Genomic DNA, 17505 nt, shown 5'->3' with positions numbered 1-17505 from the left:
AGTGATCCACGGACCAGAAACTGACCCAGCTCCTCCTTGCCCGGGGCATTCCGCCTTCCGCCTTCCACCCTCTCAACTTCTTAACCCTAATCGAAAGCTCAGTCTCCGACTTCTCTGCCATCAAGGCCACTCTTCCCTTCTACCCTCCCGCCCCAGAAATATTGAGACAGTACTCGCCGACCAGTTGGGAAGGATGCGGCGGAAATAGACTCTCGTGCCTGCTTACGTTAGTTACCTATACTTGCCAGAAATGAGAAGAAAAAGGAAGAAATATAAAAAGACCAAGCGACCCTGTCAATCACTATAACTAGAGTCAGAGTTTCGGCTCTGTGATCGCCGGCAAATCTTCCAAGACCAGTTGTCCTGGCCAACAGCAGCAGCAAACATCTCCTGAATGGAATAATTATCAGCCCTTCCTGTGCAACGTCCCGGTTAGCGGCCTACCCAATTCCGCCCCGTTCAGGCTCCATGACCCAAGGGTTTGGGGTTTTACAATCTGAATCAGCACACTTGACTCCGCCTTTGTTCTCATTGAGACGCAAAGAGGGTGTAAGCTGATTTCGCCTAGAAGTGATAAGCTAAACCCTCTTCAAGGGCCAGTCATGTACTAGGTAGCCAGCCAGACCTCCTATCTTGGAACAAGACCGATACCTAGTTCGATTCACCCCGTAAGCAGCAACTAGAGACTACCGAAACCTGCCATTCTGTATCAGGCTTGATGCTCCTGAGTCTTCCCTCAGGCCAGTGCATGAGACGCAATCACGTCATATTAATTAGGCCTACACGGCACGGTTTTTTCAGCGCCAATGACTGCACGGAACAGGTATTACGTGGAAAAAGGCTTGAAACTGGGACGACTGGTGATGATGTCGCAGGACAAGCTCTAGATTCAATCAGCACGAAATGAAGGGACGACCGAGACGGTTGCCTCCATGGGGTTGAAACATGGCAATCGCCCCTCGAAACTAGGATCCTTGTTCTTTGAGATGCCACTATCTGTTCCGACCCGCGAGGTCCGTAAATACTACGTATGGCCGGGTAAATCGCGGAGAATTATATAGACTAAGGAATTTTTCGTGCCTGCCGAGACCCCTGCCAAGCGCTGTCATATTAGGACCGGGCGTTCTGCAGTCTGCAAGTGGCTTATCATGGCTTGCTTTGAAGAAAGAGTGGAGCGTTATCTGATCATCGGGGCTTGGCCACTGACTCTAAAGATGCTGAGATGTAACAGCCAAAGTGACAGATGTTCTCGGTCATGATTAGCAAGCATTAGCAGAGCAGTGCGAGTGCGGAGTATACGGAACATCCGAGTTCTATATCTACCGACTTGCATTTTCAGAAAACCATGCTCAGCACTATCAGACAGCCTTTACCATGCGTTTTTCGGAAGGGTTGGCGTTCCTCTCAGTCCTGCCGGCCGCTCTTGCGACGCGGCCCTTCCTCAATGAGCCAGATACAGCGTAGGTTGATATACCCATCATGACGAAAAAATAAAACAAGAAAAAGGCAAAAAAAAAAAGAGGAAAGGCCTCCTGAGAACAGCCTGCTAATCATACTTCTCACAGCATTGAAGATGTTCTCGGCGATACCCCCGAGGGCACTCTCCCCGACCTAGAGAGCATGCTCGGCCTCCCTGACTTCGAATGGGCAGCCAGACGCTATCTGAATGCCTCTTCCTACACGTACTACCGCAACGGTGCAGCCGGAGAATGGTCCTACAGGAACAACCTCGAGGTATATGGCCGGTTCCGCTTCCGGCCACGCGTGATGGTCGACATCACCCAGATCGAGAAGACGCTACCGACCACCATACTCGGCCATAACTTCTCTGCGCCCTTCTATATCAGCCCGTGCGCCAGCGCAGGGCTGGCGCACCCGGACGCAGAGGCAAACTTCGTCAAGGCTGCCTATGAGGAAAACATCCTCTATATCCCGGCCCTTTTGGCCACGCTATCAATGGACGAGATCGCCGCCGCAAAGCCAGAGAACGGATCACAGGTTCTGTTCCAGCAGGCTTATCTCAACAGCAATGACACTGCGACACAGCAAGTCTTCGATGACGCCGAACGACTGGGTGCCAAAGCTATCGTCTGGACGATCGACAGTCCAGCAGACGGGAACAGACACCGCGCGAACCGATACGGTGTGGGTTCCGCAGACTCGGACTACACACTATCGACTTGGGAGTTTTATGCGAAACTGCAGAATATGACCACGCTGCCTATTGTTCTCAAGGGCATCCAACATGTCGAGGACGTCAAACTGGCTATTAAGCACGGTGTCCCTGCCATCATCCTGTCTAACCATGGAGGTCGTCAACTCGATAGCTCCCCGTCCTCGCTAGAGGTTGCGCTGGAGGTGTATCAGGAAGACCCGGATCTCTTCAACCAGATTGAAATATACGCGGACGGTGGCATCCGTTATGGTGCGGATGTGCTGAAGCTGCTCGCTCTGGGGGTCAAGGCTGTTGGGCTAGGAAGGAGCTTCATGTACGCCAATGCTTACGGGGCTGAGGGGGTCAGGCACGCGATCCAGCTCCTGAAGCACGAAATCGCCATAGATGCTGCTAACCTGGGTGTCCCTGACTTGAAGAAAATTGACGCTTCCTATGTGAGGACACCATCCACTGCAGCTTTGATTCTTTCTCCTACTAACTGGCTTGCAGGTCAAATGGACCAACAATGGGTGGTTTACTTAGCTTCGATCCAGGGCCGATCCAGGGTTCCGTGATTTCTGTCTAGCTTTTTTTCTCCTCCTACACAGTCTAGAGTTTTGTCAACTTTTGTATATGATTCTATTCAAATTCTAATCTAGGGATTTACCTCTCCTTGCTTGCCTGCTTAGATCAGGTTTTGCTGTCAACAGTAGAGGGGTCGATGTGATATGGAAAACTTGAACACTTGACTAGGTCTACGGAGATCTTGAGTGCCTATCGCTTTCAAGTATTTTTTCCCGGTCTGAGGCTGTCGTTGCTTAGCATCTTCGGTCAATCAACCTCATGCCACGTAGGGCTTCGGCCCGAGACGCCTGTTTCGGGAATGTCCTGAACTGTGAAGAGGTGGAAGCCGACGTGAACATAACCAAGGTTAGCGAGTTTTTATCGCAAAGAAGTTCTAACTCCCTTGTTAGCTCTTTGCAGATAGTCGTCGTGCCGAAACAATGTTGGCTATACCCCGGGCCGTCCTCCTTTTCAGGACAAGCCGGGTAGACAAGCCGGGTGGACAAGCCGATTTTTGAACCAACCTAGAACTCGGAAACAACCTATTTTTGGCACATTGACGGGTCCAAGGCCGAATTATGCGACAGACATGAACTCCTAAGCTGCAAATTAGTATGCACTTGGCTAATTTTTGGGTTGGGGCTCTGTGATCGGATGTCACGGACCAGTCATTCCTCGGCTGGATCCTTAACGAACGGTGGAAATGTCTCATCTTGAAGCATCCAGTGTCGGATAATAACGGTGTAGGCTGATATGAGACCTTTAATCCAAGGCCCGCGGCGATCTACCGGTTCACACAATATATTGAGTACAGCGCTGCGCTTCCGCGCCCTATTGCGTACTCTTCCTGCATTTCCAGCTTGGCCATCGTACTCTGATCCTTCGCCATCTGCCATGCATATCGGCATATCAAACCTTGCGTCGTACCTGATAGCCACAGCCCTGCTGGGCGGTGCTGTTCAGGCAGAGACATTCGACTACGTTGTCGTCGGCGGAGGAACAGCTGGCGTAACCCTCGCGGTTCGTCTTGCAGAAGCCTCGCACAGTGTCGCTCTCATAGAAGCAGGGACATACTACGAAGACAGCTGGCCGCTCGCTGCTATTCCCGGCGCAGATGTCATCCCTGTGGGATCAGATCCTGATGCAAAGTTTGGTGCAGACTGGGGATTTGTCACGGCTCCACAAGCTGGTGCAGATGGGCGCAGGATACATTTTGCGAGGGGAAAGTGTTTAGGGGGGTCGTGAGTCTACCCAATGCAAGTTGAGAGCAGGACTGGAATGCTGATAGTGGAGAGTAGCTCGGCGTTAAATTTTATGGTATATCAAAGGTTCGTTTCTTGTTTGAATGTGATTGTAGGTATGCAACGGCATGGTTTAACGCTCCGCAGGCCTACAAAAGACTCCATGGACATGTGGGCAGAAGCTGTGAACGATACCAGTTACACATTCGAGGATACCCTTCCATTCTATAAACGGAGTGTCAACTTCACCCCACCGGATACTAGCTCAAGGGCGGCCAACGCGAGTGTCCAGTACAATGCGGATTCCTTTGGCGCATCTGGCGGGCCGCTCCAAGTCTCATATTCCAGCTTCGTCCAGTCCTTTTCCACCTGGATGAAACGTGGAATGGCTGCCATCGGCTTGTCTGAGAGCAACGATTTCAACAATGGCCGACTCACCGGATACCAGTACTGTGCATCAACCATAAAACGCGACGATAAAACCCGTAGCAGTTCCCAGACAGCCTTTCTCCCGAAAGGAAAGGCTGTACCGGGCAATCTGACAGTACGCACCCGGCACCTCGCAAAGCGAATCCTCTTCGATGAGCACAAAAACGCAATTGGCGTCGAAGTAGCGGACGGATTTGGATTCCTTTCGAACATAACGGCATCCAGGGAGGTCATCATCTCAGCCGGCGCCTTCCAATCTCCCCAGCTCCTTATGGTCTCTGGTATTGGACCTGCAGAGCAGCTGGCGGAACATGGTATTGAGGTTATATCTGACTTGCAAGTCGGACAGAATATGTGGGATCACCCTTTCTTTGCGCTGAGCTATCGGGTGAATGTAGAAACGCTTACAAGGGTCGCCAACGACCTCCTCTACCTCGGTACCACATTCCTCGACTATACGACGAAGCATACGGGGCCATTGACAAACCCTGTGGCTGATTTCATTGCGTTTGAGAAGATTCCTTCGTCTCACCGTGAGTCTTTCTCGGTTGAGACAGAGAAACATCTTGCGGAATTCCCAGAGGATTGGCCTGAGGTTGAGGTATGTGGCTCCATGACCACCCTACAATCACATTTCACATCGAACGAAGACTGAAGCCGTCCAGTACATGTCCGGCGCAGGGTACGTTGGATCATTCAGTGGGCTCATGAGCACCCAGCCAAAGGACGGCTACCAGTACGGCTCCATCCTCGGTATCTTGATCACACCTACCTCGCGCGGCAACATCACCCTCGCCTCAGCAGATACTTCCGACCCCCCCGTCATTAACCCTAACTGGTTAACAACAGAAGCGGACCAAGAGGCCGCAATCGCCATCTTCAAGCGCATCCGTGAGATCTTCGCCAGCGACGGGATGGCTCCCGTGATTCTAGGCGACGAGTATTATCCGGGCAATGGAACGCAAGCCGATGCAGAGATCCTTCGGTTCATCCAGAAGAATGTTATGACACTTTGGCATCCATCTTGTACGAACAAGATGGGGACGAAGGATGATCCGGCTGCAGTTCTTGATAGTAAGGCGAGGGTGTTTGGGGTCGGGAGGCTTAGGGTTGTGGATGCGAGTTCGTTTCCGTTTTTGCCGCCAGGGCACCCGCAGAGTACAGTTTGTGAGTTACCTTGCCGTTGGCCTTTGGCCTCTAGCTAAGGATGCTGATGATTGTAGATATGCTGGCTGAGAAGATCGCGGACGATATCATCCGCGGGTGAGACCTCGCCGTGGTCTACCTCAGTCGACAGTCAAGCAACTGTACTACTGTTTCTACTCTGTTGAAAAGTCTGGGCGGATTGAACATCAACAACCGTTCCATGAATCCGTTTCTGGGGTCTGAGATGAAACGGCTCAAGTTCGGCTGCCCATTCTTACAGTTTCGAATGGGCGAGGATCGTCTTTTTCGGAACAAGCATGTCAAATATTGGCACAGAACTGCCGCGTCGCCTACCTGATGGACTCTCCTCAACAAGGCGTTTCGATGCCAGTTGGTGCCAACAGAAGGAGTTGAGACAAAAAATCATGGCATGTAGGATAAGTGTGCTGCAAGAGTAGTTAGATTTCTGAGATAGCTTCCTAGCTAATAAACTTAGAAAGACATTATCGGGCCTTGCCTGAAATGACTCAAACTAGGATCTTACTGGACGTTGATGTAGAAGCGTTCTAGATACGGTTATCAATCTACCCCAACCAAGGCTGTCAGCTGCATCACGCCTTCTCTTGGATAGATTTCGTGAGAGGGGAAATAGCCAAACTGCACTGTCAAGGTGGTATACACTGCACTATTTAACCCTGACTACTAATAATACTCTGAAGATGTTAGAACTCAGAAGACCGCTTGATAATGGTACCCATTCGATGCTCTGCTAGCTAGCATGAGCAGCATTGTGAGTTCCTCTGCCATTCAAGGATTGTGTATGATATTATAAGCACCTTGATAAGCACGCATATACGCTGCAGCTGACGCCATTTCATGGCGCAATACTTATAACAAGCTAAACGTTCTCCAATACAAAAAGTTGCATCTACCACCAGTCGTTTCTCCAATTACACCGCGGACTTGAGTCATGATGAGAACGGCAAAAACCAATGCAGATACCATCAATGGACCTCTCGACAAGACGGCCAGCAGCATGGTGAACACGGCGTTAGTCGACGGCGATTCCAATGCTAGTGGCAATGGCATTGGCACGATTGAAGCCAGAAAAGAAAGAGAATTCGTACGATGAAGCGCATTCCTCCTCTTTATCAAGTCTAACTAAAGCCTTCAGCTATGGAGACTCGATCTCGGATTCCTGACAATCGGCTTCTTGGGCTATGTCTTTAAATATCTCGATCAAATCAATATCGTACGTTGTGGGCGTAGCTTATATCCATTCTTTCTCTCTTTGTGCTAACGCTGGTTCAGAGCAACGCGTATGTCTCTGGCATGCAGGACGACTTGAAGCTCTATGGCAATGAGTTGAACTACTTTACGACGTACTTCAAGTATGGTCCCCAGCCGAGCTTTAATACATCCAGGTTAACCTGGATCAAAGTATTGGGTATATGGTCATGCTCTTCCCGTCCTGCATTCTTGTTTCCTATATCGGCCCTTCTATATGGTTGCCTGCGTGCGAGGTGAGTGCTGGACAGATGTAATTTCTATCCGATCTCAACAACAAAACAGATTCTCTGGGGCGTGTTTACCTGCTGCTTGTCAAACGTGACGAATGAGAAGCAGGTAAGCAGACTGCTCTCCTGTACAAGTCCAATATAGGTAGCTTACCAGATAGGTATACGGGCTCCGCTTCCTCATTGGGCTTTTCGAAGGCGTTACTTGGCCAGGATACTATACTATCATCAGGTCGGTTTGCCTGAATCCAGCCCTTGAGCCAGTTAGACAAGTTGCTAAATAGAAAGCATAGCCAATGGTACTTACCGGAAGAGCTAGCTCTGCGTATGAGTCTATATAACATCGCTCAGCCTGTTGGCGCAATGATGTCCGGTGCGATCCAGGGGTCCTTGGCCACGAATCTTGACGGGTCATTAGGTCGGGCTGGATGGCGCTGGGCATTTATCATTAATGTGAGAGCCTTGCGCGCTATTTTAGAGACCCTACCAACAGTTTCTAGGGTGTCTGCACCATATTCGTTGCGCTTATAGCGTTTGTCCTGCTTCCTGGTTACGTATGTCGCTTAACCCTCTTTTTCCAGAGACCGCCTATTCATAACCAAATTGCTGATATATTGTTTATCTAGCCAGAGCGCCCTAACCCGCTGTCCAAAATATACCTCAAGGATCGACATATAGGTAATAGATGATCGACTGTCGATTGCTAAAGAGCCAAGTCTAACTCTGGTCCCAGAGATCGCCCTCGCACGCGGAAGGCGTGTAGGACGGAAGCCCCAGACTGGAATAACGATCAAGAGCTTTCTACGGACCTTCAAGATCTGGTTCTTTTGGGCTATTGTCCGTAAGTACTGGCCCTGGTCCTAAGTTGGAAGCTAGCTTATACACGGACGAATATCAACATCACACTTACCCATATAGTCTCTTGGCCCATCGGAAATAACACAGTGCCCACGAACTACTTTAATTTGTGGCTGAAATCTCTGAAGAATGCTGACGGGACTGCCAAGTAGTAAGCATACTGGATCCCTTATCAGACATGTGAGATCATTGCCAGTTAACATATGAAGCTCTGTCGGCATGCTCAACTATCTACCCATTGCCGGCCAGGCCATCCAGCTTGTGGCCGAAGTTGTCTTTAGCGGTCTCAGCGATCGTTTCGGACGGTTCCCTTTCTTGCTCCTCCATTCCGTGAGTAGAACCCCCATGGCCGTTAGCCATTAGGAACGATACGATAATACATCAACTAACACTATGATGCAGGTCATCAACATCACCTCACTCATCATCCTGATTATCCAGCCTGCTAACGAAAAGGCCCATATGGCTGGCTACTATCTGAACTATATGGGAGCGTATGTGCTTACCATTCTCTTTTCAGAAGCTACTAGCATTGAGCAGTGTGACTAATGATAATATAAACACTAGAGTCTCTTTAATGCTCCTCTGCTCCTGGGCCTCGACGCACCTTCAAGATGAGCCAGAAGCGCGGACAATCCTCTTCGCAAGTGGTACTATAATCTCATATGCGCTCAACGCGTTTGTCCCAATTGCTGCTTTCCCGGCCTCAGAGGCGCCACATTGGCGGATCGGCGCAAAGCTATACCTTGGTTTTGCTGTGGTTGCGTTTTTCATGTTTATTGGTACACATACTGGGTTTCGCAGAGAGGATCAGGCGAAGAGAAAGGCCGGTGCGGCGCAAGGGAGGGTGGAGGAGTTCTGAACCGGACCAACACTACCCGACCTGCGGACTAACAAGACTAGTCCTGCTTGCCTAGAATCAGTCGAATTTGCGCGTTCCTGTGATTGAGCTGATGGGCCTGGAATAGACAGCCGTTTGGCCATTGGTTCATCGCCGGATTTTAGGAGTCTTACGTTAAAACTCTGTAGAATGACTTTGAACCTAGACTTCATAGTCTATACACCGTTGGCCGCATAATAAGCAACATATCACCATAAACCAGTATCTCACTTAGTCGGCTAGTTCAATCTTGCCCCATGGTGCGTATTTGGAGAGCCAATAAAGCCCTACATAACCCACCCTCCAGGCCGCCCTTTCGCTGGATAACGAAACGTTGTTCTGACGGTACTACATCGGGTTATATTAGATAAATGACTCTGGACTGGAGGCAGCGTTCAGAGTTGGTAGGTTTATCTCTACGGTACTGTCTAGTCTAGATCTCCTCCAGATCCGGAGCGGCAAGACGGCCGCAATCCACCGCATTTCGTCAACTCTGAACATCTTGTCACCTTCACTCATCCCTTGTAAGACAGGGAATATACCTAGCTTAAGGTCAAGACCTCGGACCTCTAGAAGTATCTTCCGGCGTCATGGCTAACTGTTTGTTGGGTCCGTGTAGCCGTGCCTCCGGCAATCATTGCAACATATTGCCAAGAACCTTGAGATGTCTTCAGCTTTTAAAGAAGTTTACTTCGCAAGTTATCACTTGCCTGGGCGGTCTATTCCCTGCTAGAATTTTCCAATTCCAGCACATTCTCCACGCAGAGGATCCCATGGGTAGCAACTATTCACAACATCTAAGAAAAAAAAAGGACCGCAGGATCGCAGCAAGACGCGAAGCCTCGGCATAGTTTCTATCATTATGAGCAGATCCTTCATACTTGAGCTTCATAAATAAACCGATACCCAAAGTACCATTCGTAAGAATGTTAAATAGGGTATTTATAGCGCGCGACTACAAGTGAATTAGGGCTAGCTGGGTGTATAGGCAAAGCAAGCAGCTCACTACCGACTTATCTGTCTCACTCGCCTTGAGCTGACATGCTATACCTTGCACGACTGCTATTTCTCATTCAGCTATAAAACCCTCATTACCCGCTCTCTTCCAGGAATGGGCCATCAACTCTGATTGCTTACAACTTTTCACCATTATCTTCGATCTTATATAGCTCGTCCAGGATTGACTTCATGGAGAACTTGGTATATGACGAATCTGTTGAAGGTGGTAGCCTAACCCGGACTTTACGTTGGCCAGGTCTCGGTGGTGTCAATGTTGACGGTGCAATGACCCGGGATACCGGAGTCGCAGTCGCGGCAATCGGGCCCTGTGGCGACGGTCGAGATCTTTGATCAGACTTGCGCCGCCGAGAAGAAAGGGTTTTGATTTTTCTATTCGCAAGTTGAGCCGCCGACGCGCGACGCGGTAAATCTTCTGAAGGTGTAGGTTCGAACTGGTTGGAAACTGGTGGGACTGAAAATGGAGTATCTGGGATATCCTTTCCACCCTTTGCGTAGTTCAGATCAGCGACAAACATACATAGACAGTCTTCATGGGTAGGGACAGGATGGAGCATGTATACTTCAGACGCGAACAACTTCTGAGTACCAGGCCGGACGGCGCTCAGATCTTCTATAAATTGTAAAGGCAAGTTTACCCGGGATCGCAAGATCTTGGAATCCGATGCCCTTGCTGCCCATATATCCACCGCAAGCTGGCGGATAGTAGAACCTGGACTGGATTGCGAGTAAGCATGCTGAACAGCCTCGGAGCCTATAACCTTATCAGGCTCGAAGTCAGAGAGTTCTTTGCAATTCGCAAAAGCTATATCTTGGAGTTCAGGTACTCGGAATCTCTCTGCAAGTGTCCATAGCTGGAATAAATGCAGTGACCGAGACGAATTTTTTGCCATCCCAGCACTGCTAATCCTCCCGCAGTATGCCCAGGAGACAAAGTCGGCAAAGACTTGGGGGACATCGTTGGGGAACACGAGCTCTCGAGGGGTTAGTTCGGTATACCGGTTTTCTAGTAGGTTGTCAAAGTATGATGACCGATCACATAGTAGCTCGATATGGACATCAAAGGGTGTCTCCGAGGCCCCTACAGTGAGGTTTACAGTACCGCCGGAAAGTGTTCTACGCAGGTAAGCAACAGCTAGTGCGATGGGATTCTTGCTTCATACCTGTAATCCAGATATTCAGGCGCCATGCTAGTATTTTGTAAATCAGAGTGAGTTTGAGATTGATGTGAAGAATAATTAGAAAATAGACACGCAAAGTTTGCACCGAGCGTGGTGCCACTCTAAATACTATAAATGTACTCCTAAACTAAATGGCGCTTCACGTCCGACTAATTTAACATCCCTGCAGCCACACAATGTGAGTAAGCTCATAAAATACCTATGGCTACACGCTCGGCGTGGGGTAGGTGATCCTTCACTAGTAAGGGCAGTGTGAGTAAAACAGGGCAGATAAAAGCTGAAGCAGTATACTTATTCTGCTATAGTCCAAGCTTTTGAGGGAAATATGCGATATTTGATGCGGGGTGGTACTTTAGTATGGACGATCATCTATATCCAAGGTGTGGGCTGACAAGGTACGAAGTGACTGATATTACTGAATCTAGCGACATGGGTTGGGATATATTTGTCATGCTGCAACGTGCCTGTGCCGCCTCCAACTTCCCAATTACTTTGGGGGCCTTGAGACATTTTATCATTGGTTCAAGGATCTTCCAGCCTGTGATGATTCACTTGGCGTCTGTTGCCATATATAGACGACTGCTTGATAGAGCCTGTAAAAGAGAAACTGCGGCTTGTCAAGTAACATAAGCGGTATTAACTAAAATGAAGCTGAATTTTTCAGAATAATTTGAGCCTATCAATTCTATTTAAGGAGCCGGTTCATGCTATACTTGGTTATTTATGCTTATTTTTTCCGCATGAGAAGGACCCAAGCAGTGTGCGACTGATTTGAGTACCCTGGCCCAATCATTTAGTGGCAATGAAGAATGGGTGTATAATGGAATAGCAATTGATTAGTGACCTACTTACTCTCTCATCACCCACACGACATGCATTAGAGAGGTTCGTAGAGTTTGCGACAATGCATCTAATCCAGGACCAGTTATCCTTGAGTAAATAAAGAGGAAAGGTTTGTTTCTTCTTTTTAATGATTGGAAGGTGGTTACCTTCGCTTTTACGTTGGAGTAAGTAATATCTTCACAAAGGAGTTGCCCCGTTTTCGCGTTCTAAGGTTACTGTAGAGACCTACTTAGCATGCTTAATTACTCTGGTTTAGATAAGTAAAGCTGCAAGACGACAGCTAGAATACTGCTCGTAACTGGCATGGAACCCGGGGGTCCGCTTCTAATGAAGTCACGTTAGCAATTAGACTCGGCGGATGGGTTTAGAGAGCTTCAAGGTTTTTGATGAGGACTGACTAAACCCCGTTGCCACTAAAGACAGCGTAAAGAAACATCGAAAAATACACTGTCCGCCGGACGACTTGTCTCCCTCAGTGCTAGGATTCGCATGTGGTCCCACAATACTGCTAACCAGCGCTGGCGTGTGACTTCAAGGTGAACAGAAGCTGGGTAAGAGCCGACCAGGTGAGCTTAAGGTGAGACCGTTTTACCTCCGCGCGACTTGGTGAGATTAGGGTAAGTGCACGGGAGTCAGGGTGGAATTCTCACACTTAGCTTGCCCGGCTCACTTTCCTGGAGCAATATTATATAAAGTAGGTTGATGGTTTTCTGTCTAAACGTGCCGTAAGAACAGGAAGGAATAGCTAGAGAAGAGAGCAGCTCAGAAGCTACTTGACTAAAGTCGTGTACACTACGCCGTGCGTGTAATGAGACCATCCCATACAATGCTAAACCCAAAAACATCAGGGCTATATTCATAATATATAAACCAACTGGGAGTATAACCAGAGTGTATCAAAAGTATAAGCCTGGTATATTAAGGATATGAAGGACTAGAGCATTTTATAGTCCTTCTTTACAAAGCAGGTAGCGAATACTATTACTATAACTATTTTCTCTTAAGAACCGGTCTTAGTTATAAGAATGTCCTTGGTCCTTTAAACTGACCTTTGAACTACATATATACCTATACATACATATCTGAGCACTTGAGAGGATACCGATTATACTGCTCAGAGCGTTTCATCAAGGGCGAGGTTGTTATCTATTTTCCATTGCCCATAAATATGTGAGTTGTTTAGGAACCATGAGATGGAATAAATACTGTGAATCAGGGCCATTCCGACATGCCAAACCGGTCGACCGGGCCAAAGGCCTGGTACAACGGGTCCAGCCACCGGTCCACGATCCACAGGTATCCATTGGCTGTTTCAACCTGCGTGACTAGACCGGCATTCATGATGAAGACAGCGTCCTTCTCCTGGGTCACTGTGAAATTCAACCCAGTCACGTCGCTGGCAATCGTAACCGCGTCGCTGAAGTTGAGACTTGCTAACCACTTGGCATCGCTGTCAACCCAGCCAAACTGCCACAGCAGGGTGTTGAATGGGCTTTTATACGGAGCCCCCAGGGTATCTTGGAATAGAACTATCAGTCTACTAATACACCCGTTCCACAATAATACTTACGAAACACAGGAAGAATTGTCGGCATGAGGTCGTAAGCCTCGTTCTGTGGAGCCACGAAGAATTGCTTCGAGCCGGACTGCTTCGATAGGCGACGGAGCGTATCCGGAGAGTTGGTGCTGAGAAGTTTCGAGGAGGTGATGAGTCGCGAATCCGTCTGCAGGAATGCGGCGATGGTCAGATTCGTTATCTCAGTCGTCGGCGCAGTCGTCCGGTTGCTCGGCCCACCACCGTAGATCAGGAACGGGTCGATAATCTGGTCAATCGTGTGGATCAGGCCGTTGTCGGCAACGATATCCGCTTCTACGATAGCTGCTTGGTCGTCGATGAGGACTTCGCCGTTGGTGGACATCGTGCAGTCGATATAGTACCCTTGCACGGTCTTGGTGAGGACACCCCGATGGAATTGTTCTGTTGTGTTGGATAGCTGAAGGGAGGTTGAAATTCCGCCAACGCTAGTGTCACTTCCAGTCAGGCCCACTAGATTGGCGGCCGTCAGACTGGCTTCAATGACGTGCGTCCGTAGCAGGGCCTCAGTCAAGGGGTAGGCTGGCTGCGTCATGAGGACGTCGAAAATCGCTGGGGGGGTTTTGGCCCATGCCTCTCGTACGTTAGACTGCCACTGTCTATAGGTTAGTCAGTGAAGAGACTCACCTCGTTAGTGGGAGCTAGAAAAGTATAGTTGCGTTTGTCCTCGTCGTAGTTGAAGCGCTTGGTGAACATCGGGTTAATCTCCACGATACCCCCTGTCATGTTGTACACATGAGCGTACGTTGACAGCGCCGGAATTGTGAGAAGGGTATCCATGAGTGGAGAGGCTATCGTAGACCCGGTCGTAAGTGCAGCAAGTGCTGCGACTGCTGCAAAGGAAAACATGGTCAGGCTTTGTGACACAATTCTTAGAAGTGTGCCCTTTGTTTCACAGGTGAGAACGCTGGGTCATTATAAAAGCTTAGTGAGGGGAAGGGGATTTTCTTCTTCCGATCAGCCATATATAGAGTATCTCTATTGAAAAACAAGGGTCATGTAATCTTTCTGATTGTAGCTGAAAATGGTCGATGCTTATTAGCGGTCTATTTACATCTCAACAATAGTCACACACTATTACGCGTCGGCTAGCCCTAAAATAGAGATAATGGCCTAACTCCGACTCGCTAAGGCGGCCTTTCTACCTCTAACCACATCCTAATGCTGCTTGATAAAGATTGACTGCATTTACCATTATGAAGTTGTATTTAGAGAAAACCAAGCTAGCATTGAGCCGTATTCCGAAATCTACGCAGCAGATATTCGCCTAGTCCTAGGGAAGTTGCATACTCCAATTCGCCCAACCTCTGTGCATCAGGCCTCTTGAAGCCATATTGGGTGTTGAAGCCGAGAAGACTTAGTAGAGAAGCTCTTCTGCCTGCTCGTGGATCTCCCCGACGAAGCATTTCAGCCCGGTTACCCCGATATTGAGGCCAGTAACATTCAATAAAGATGGACAGACAAGCACCTACTGTTCTTTCTCCGTCGACCACATGACCACCGATCGATGGTCTGGACTCCTATAACTATCTAAAAACCTTGTTGGTTAACGGACGATTTGGCCGCCCTGCAAACGAATGTCCGTACTTGCTTGAACAAAGCTCAAAGGATCAATACAACACTCATGATCAGATGCAGAATTGCTATATGATGTTCGGCGATATACAACGAATAGTTCACTGGACAGCCTGCCTGGCATCGGATATAAGACAGGTATATCTTAACGGCGCTATCGAGCACACATAGGAGAATGTCACCCGTATTATTCCCCCCAGGTTCTGTAGTAGGCCTAGACCATTATTTATTTCGGACCCACAAAGCCTTATGCTTGCACTAGATTCAAAAGAAAGCCAGTGCTGGGGAATTCCCCCTTTGGTCATAGTTTTGAGGTTTCAAAATTTCGTGCCTGTTGGGCGTGGGTAATATCGGAATCTTAAAGCGGAATCGAACAGCTTTAGGGTATAGATGTATTCTCGTGGCCAAGGAACGTTTCAGGAGGTGGTAAGGCGTGCTCGCGTTAGGGTTTTAGCAGTCCATGGCTCTCGCGGGTAGATGTCTTTGTCAAACGCAGAATAATCTCTATATAAATGATTTCCCGTGTGGTGGTCCGAGGTGGGTTAGTAAGCCGCTCGCAGGTTAAAGTATATAGTGTTAATCACAGCACTATGCAACCAGTCAAGTAGTTGCAATTCTTGGCCATAATAGTAAGCAAGCAAGGATAGTTATATTGGCATTCTCGTGAAGCTGCAAGGTGAGTCTCTGATAATCGAATTGGCAAGAAAGGACCATGCATCTGTTTTCTTTTTCCAAACCTCCCAAAGGGCTCATATCATCCATAATAGATACTAAACTCCGGTTTTTCGAAGTTGGAGGGATGGCCATGATATAAGCGTGGGCAAATGGAGCTGACTCCTAGTCCTGTGATTCTCTGCAACTCCCGATAATGGAAAGTCTGGTGATGCGGTTCGTCTCAGTCTTGCTACGCGGGAGGTTGATCGAATGGCTTGTACTGGAAGCTTCCTTGAACATCACTCTATGTTTGCCCACCCATTCAGTCCATCTTCTTGCCAGATGTCCTTCGGGAGAGTCTGAGGTATTACTTGGAGCTTAGACCCTTCCAATCTCTCAGGGTGAGGTCTACCTTCCCGGTCCTCTGCTGAGTTGCTGACCTTCTCAATGGTAATGGGTTGGCACCGGGCCAAATAAAACTCGAGCACTGTGTCCAGAATGGAACAAATATGACTACAAGCCCTAGGCTGTGGCAGACAGGCGATGAAAATAATTGGACAAGCGTCAGATTATAAAAAGTGTCCTTCCTAATATGTGCGTGGACGAGGCCCCTTCCTCGCAACATGATACAAGTCGTCGACATAAGGAAGCGGACTCACGAAGGCTGCAACTTGAAGAGGGCTTCTGGTTGAATCAGATGCGTGCGATAGTTGGACAAGGTCCGCAGGCACACCAAGGTTTTAGCCTGGAGAGATCCATGGCCAAAGGACAGCTGCAGATTAGAGGAGGGCCAAATGAGGACACGCCTGCCTTAAAGAATATCAACCAGATAGAAATGAACTGATGTGAAACGGTATTTTAACAATGCTAGCTAATCTTGAAGTTTCACTAGGCAATAATATAGGTAATTGGGAGGGATCTATTTATCCTAGAATCATGCTCAAAATCGTCACTGATACCAGGAGGTATGCGAACTTTCCCATACGTCTTTTTGATTATTCTATCGAAATTCGGGACGAATTCAATGCTGGCAATGGACCCCTAAGCCGGACTTGCTGTGAGTATTAGGAAAGATTCCTTCCATCCATAGCCGCTCGCTCGGCCACCTGAATCATCTCTGCAGTCCTAGTGAGAAAAATGCTATCGGACGTATCGTAATTCTCAGTTCGCAGGGACACGCCATGTCCTCGAGCACACTAGACCATCTGATTCTGAAAATCTCTGGGAACGGCATAATCCTGCTGAGTGAAGACGTACGTTGCAGGAAGAAACTCCTTCCAGGATATAGGCTCTGCCTCTGCCCTCAAAATCGATAACGGTGCGCACACCAACTGCGGTACAAGATCACTCTTGATAATCTGCTTGTCGATGCCGCCATAGAACCACAGTTCTGGTTCTCTGGGAATGGTAGTACCGTCGGGAGAATCGTCCATGAACTGCGGCCAGAGAGAGGCATATCCAAACGCCTCCACTTTTCACCAGATAGTCTCCCCGGCCATAAGAAGATAGGCACACGAATAGAGAAGATGATGACGCCGCCTGGCTGACGGGATTTCTGGCGCTCTGCTCTGCTGATACCTTTGATCGCATTGGTGCCCACCAACCCGCCGTAGGAATGCTTGACCATCAGGACGCATTTTCCACCATTAACCAATGACTCGATAATCTCTTTGAACGCAGTTCACATCTACTGCAAGAGATGCAGCCGGAGAAGAAACATCATTTGAACTGGGAAGACGAGGGCAGTGGACAACGAACCCGTGCTTCTGTAAAGCAGTAATATATGGCCGGTAGTGATACGGCGTGTGCCAAGCGCCGTGGACGAGGACAATTGTTGGGAGAGGAGACATG

General features: G+C 48.6%; 6 protein-coding genes across 6 annotated transcripts; 3 read left to right on the top strand and 3 right to left on the bottom strand.

Moving 5' to 3' along the window:
- Positions 1 to 1374: 1374 nt before the first annotated feature.
- BDW70DRAFT_161404 (FMN-dependent dehydrogenase) lies at positions 1375 to 2698 on the top strand (the record flags this gene model as incomplete). The annotated part of the gene is made up of 3 exons (XM_073740973.1): positions 1375 to 1460; positions 1566 to 2610; positions 2666 to 2698. The coding sequence occupies 3 exons, from the start codon at positions 1375 to 1377 to the stop codon at positions 2696 to 2698; spliced, it is 1164 nt and encodes a 387-aa protein (XP_073594511.1).
- A 915-nt stretch (positions 2699 to 3613) lies between these two features.
- On the top strand, positions 3614 to 5656 carry BDW70DRAFT_151426 (GMC family oxidoreductase; the record flags this gene model as incomplete). Its single annotated transcript, XM_073739290.1, has 5 exons — positions 3614 to 3960; positions 4198 to 4445; positions 4479 to 4990; positions 5055 to 5556; positions 5613 to 5656. 5 exons carry the CDS (start codon positions 3614 to 3616, stop codon positions 5654 to 5656), a joined length of 1653 nt encoding a protein of 550 aa, XP_073594510.1.
- Positions 5657 to 6508: 852 nt separating this feature from the next.
- BDW70DRAFT_161402 (major facilitator superfamily domain-containing protein) lies at positions 6509 to 8772 on the top strand (the record flags this gene model as incomplete). Its single annotated transcript, XM_073740972.1, has 14 exons — positions 6509 to 6658; positions 6710 to 6787; positions 6847 to 6926; positions 6977 to 7058; positions 7108 to 7161; positions 7214 to 7284; positions 7346 to 7505; positions 7553 to 7606; positions 7679 to 7730; positions 7786 to 7893; positions 7971 to 8061; positions 8120 to 8240; positions 8313 to 8404; positions 8478 to 8772. The coding sequence occupies 14 exons, from the start codon at positions 6509 to 6511 to the stop codon at positions 8770 to 8772; spliced, it is 1488 nt and encodes a 495-aa protein (XP_073594509.1).
- A 1010-nt stretch (positions 8773 to 9782) lies between these two features.
- On the bottom strand, positions 9783 to 11071 carry BDW70DRAFT_77432 (BTB/POZ domain-containing protein). Its single transcript, XM_073744825.1, has 3 exons — positions 10971 to 11071; positions 10371 to 10923; positions 9783 to 10295 (listed from the first exon to the last, which is right to left on the bottom strand). The coding sequence occupies exons 1-3, from the start codon at positions 10994 to 10996 to the stop codon at positions 9924 to 9926; spliced, it is 951 nt and encodes a 316-aa protein (XP_073594508.1). The 5' UTR covers positions 10997 to 11071; the 3' UTR covers positions 9783 to 9923.
- Positions 11072 to 12830: 1759 nt separating this feature from the next.
- BDW70DRAFT_77418 (fasciclin domain-containing protein) lies at positions 12831 to 14415 on the bottom strand. Its single transcript, XM_073744824.1, has 3 exons — positions 14053 to 14415; positions 13402 to 13999; positions 12831 to 13348 (listed from the first exon to the last, which is right to left on the bottom strand). Exons 1-3 carry the CDS (start codon positions 14272 to 14274, stop codon positions 13044 to 13046), a joined length of 1125 nt encoding a protein of 374 aa, XP_073594507.1. The 5' UTR covers positions 14275 to 14415; the 3' UTR covers positions 12831 to 13043.
- Positions 14416 to 16718: 2303 nt separating this feature from the next.
- On the bottom strand, positions 16719 to 17504 carry BDW70DRAFT_151422 (alpha/beta hydrolase; the record flags this gene model as incomplete). The annotated part of the gene is made up of 4 exons (XM_073739289.1): positions 16719 to 16814; positions 16857 to 17125; positions 17170 to 17272; positions 17331 to 17504. 4 exons carry the CDS (start codon positions 17502 to 17504, stop codon positions 16719 to 16721), a joined length of 642 nt encoding a protein of 213 aa, XP_073594506.1.
- Position 17505: the final 1 nt, after the last annotated feature.

This window comes from Aspergillus foveolatus, assembly GCF_047715535.1.
Source record: "Aspergillus foveolatus strain CBS 279.81 unplaced genomic scaffold BDW70scaffold_36, whole genome shotgun sequence".
NCBI lineage: Eukaryota > Fungi > Ascomycota > Eurotiomycetes > Eurotiales > Aspergillaceae > Aspergillus > Aspergillus foveolatus.
This window is presented reverse-complemented; position numbering and strand designations above follow the sequence as displayed.

Excerpts from the sequence above, each read along its gene's own strand:
- BDW70DRAFT_77432 (XM_073744825.1), bottom strand. The coding sequence starts at position 10,996 with ATGGCGCCTGAATATCTGGATTACAG. Across the intron at positions 10,924-10,970 it reads CCTGAATATCTGGATTACAG|AACACTTTCCGGCGGTACTG; the intron begins GTATGAAGCAAG and ends TTACCTGCGTAG. Across the intron at positions 10,296-10,370 it reads AGAAGTTGTTCGCGTCTGAA|GGTGGAAAGGATATCCCAGA; the intron begins GTATACATGCTC and ends AACTACGCAAAG.
- BDW70DRAFT_77418 (XM_073744824.1), bottom strand. The coding sequence starts at position 14,274 with ATGTTTTCCTTTGCAGCAGTCGCAGCACTTGCTGCACTTACGACCGGG. Across the intron at positions 14,000-14,052 it reads TTCTAGCTCCCACTAACGAG|GCATGGGCCAAAACCCCCCC; the intron begins GTGAGTCTCTTC and ends AACGTACGAGAG. Across the intron at positions 13,349-13,401 it reads GACAATTCTTCCTGTGTTTC|ATACCCTGGGGGCTCCGTAT; the intron begins GTAAGTATTATT and ends TTCTATTCCAAG.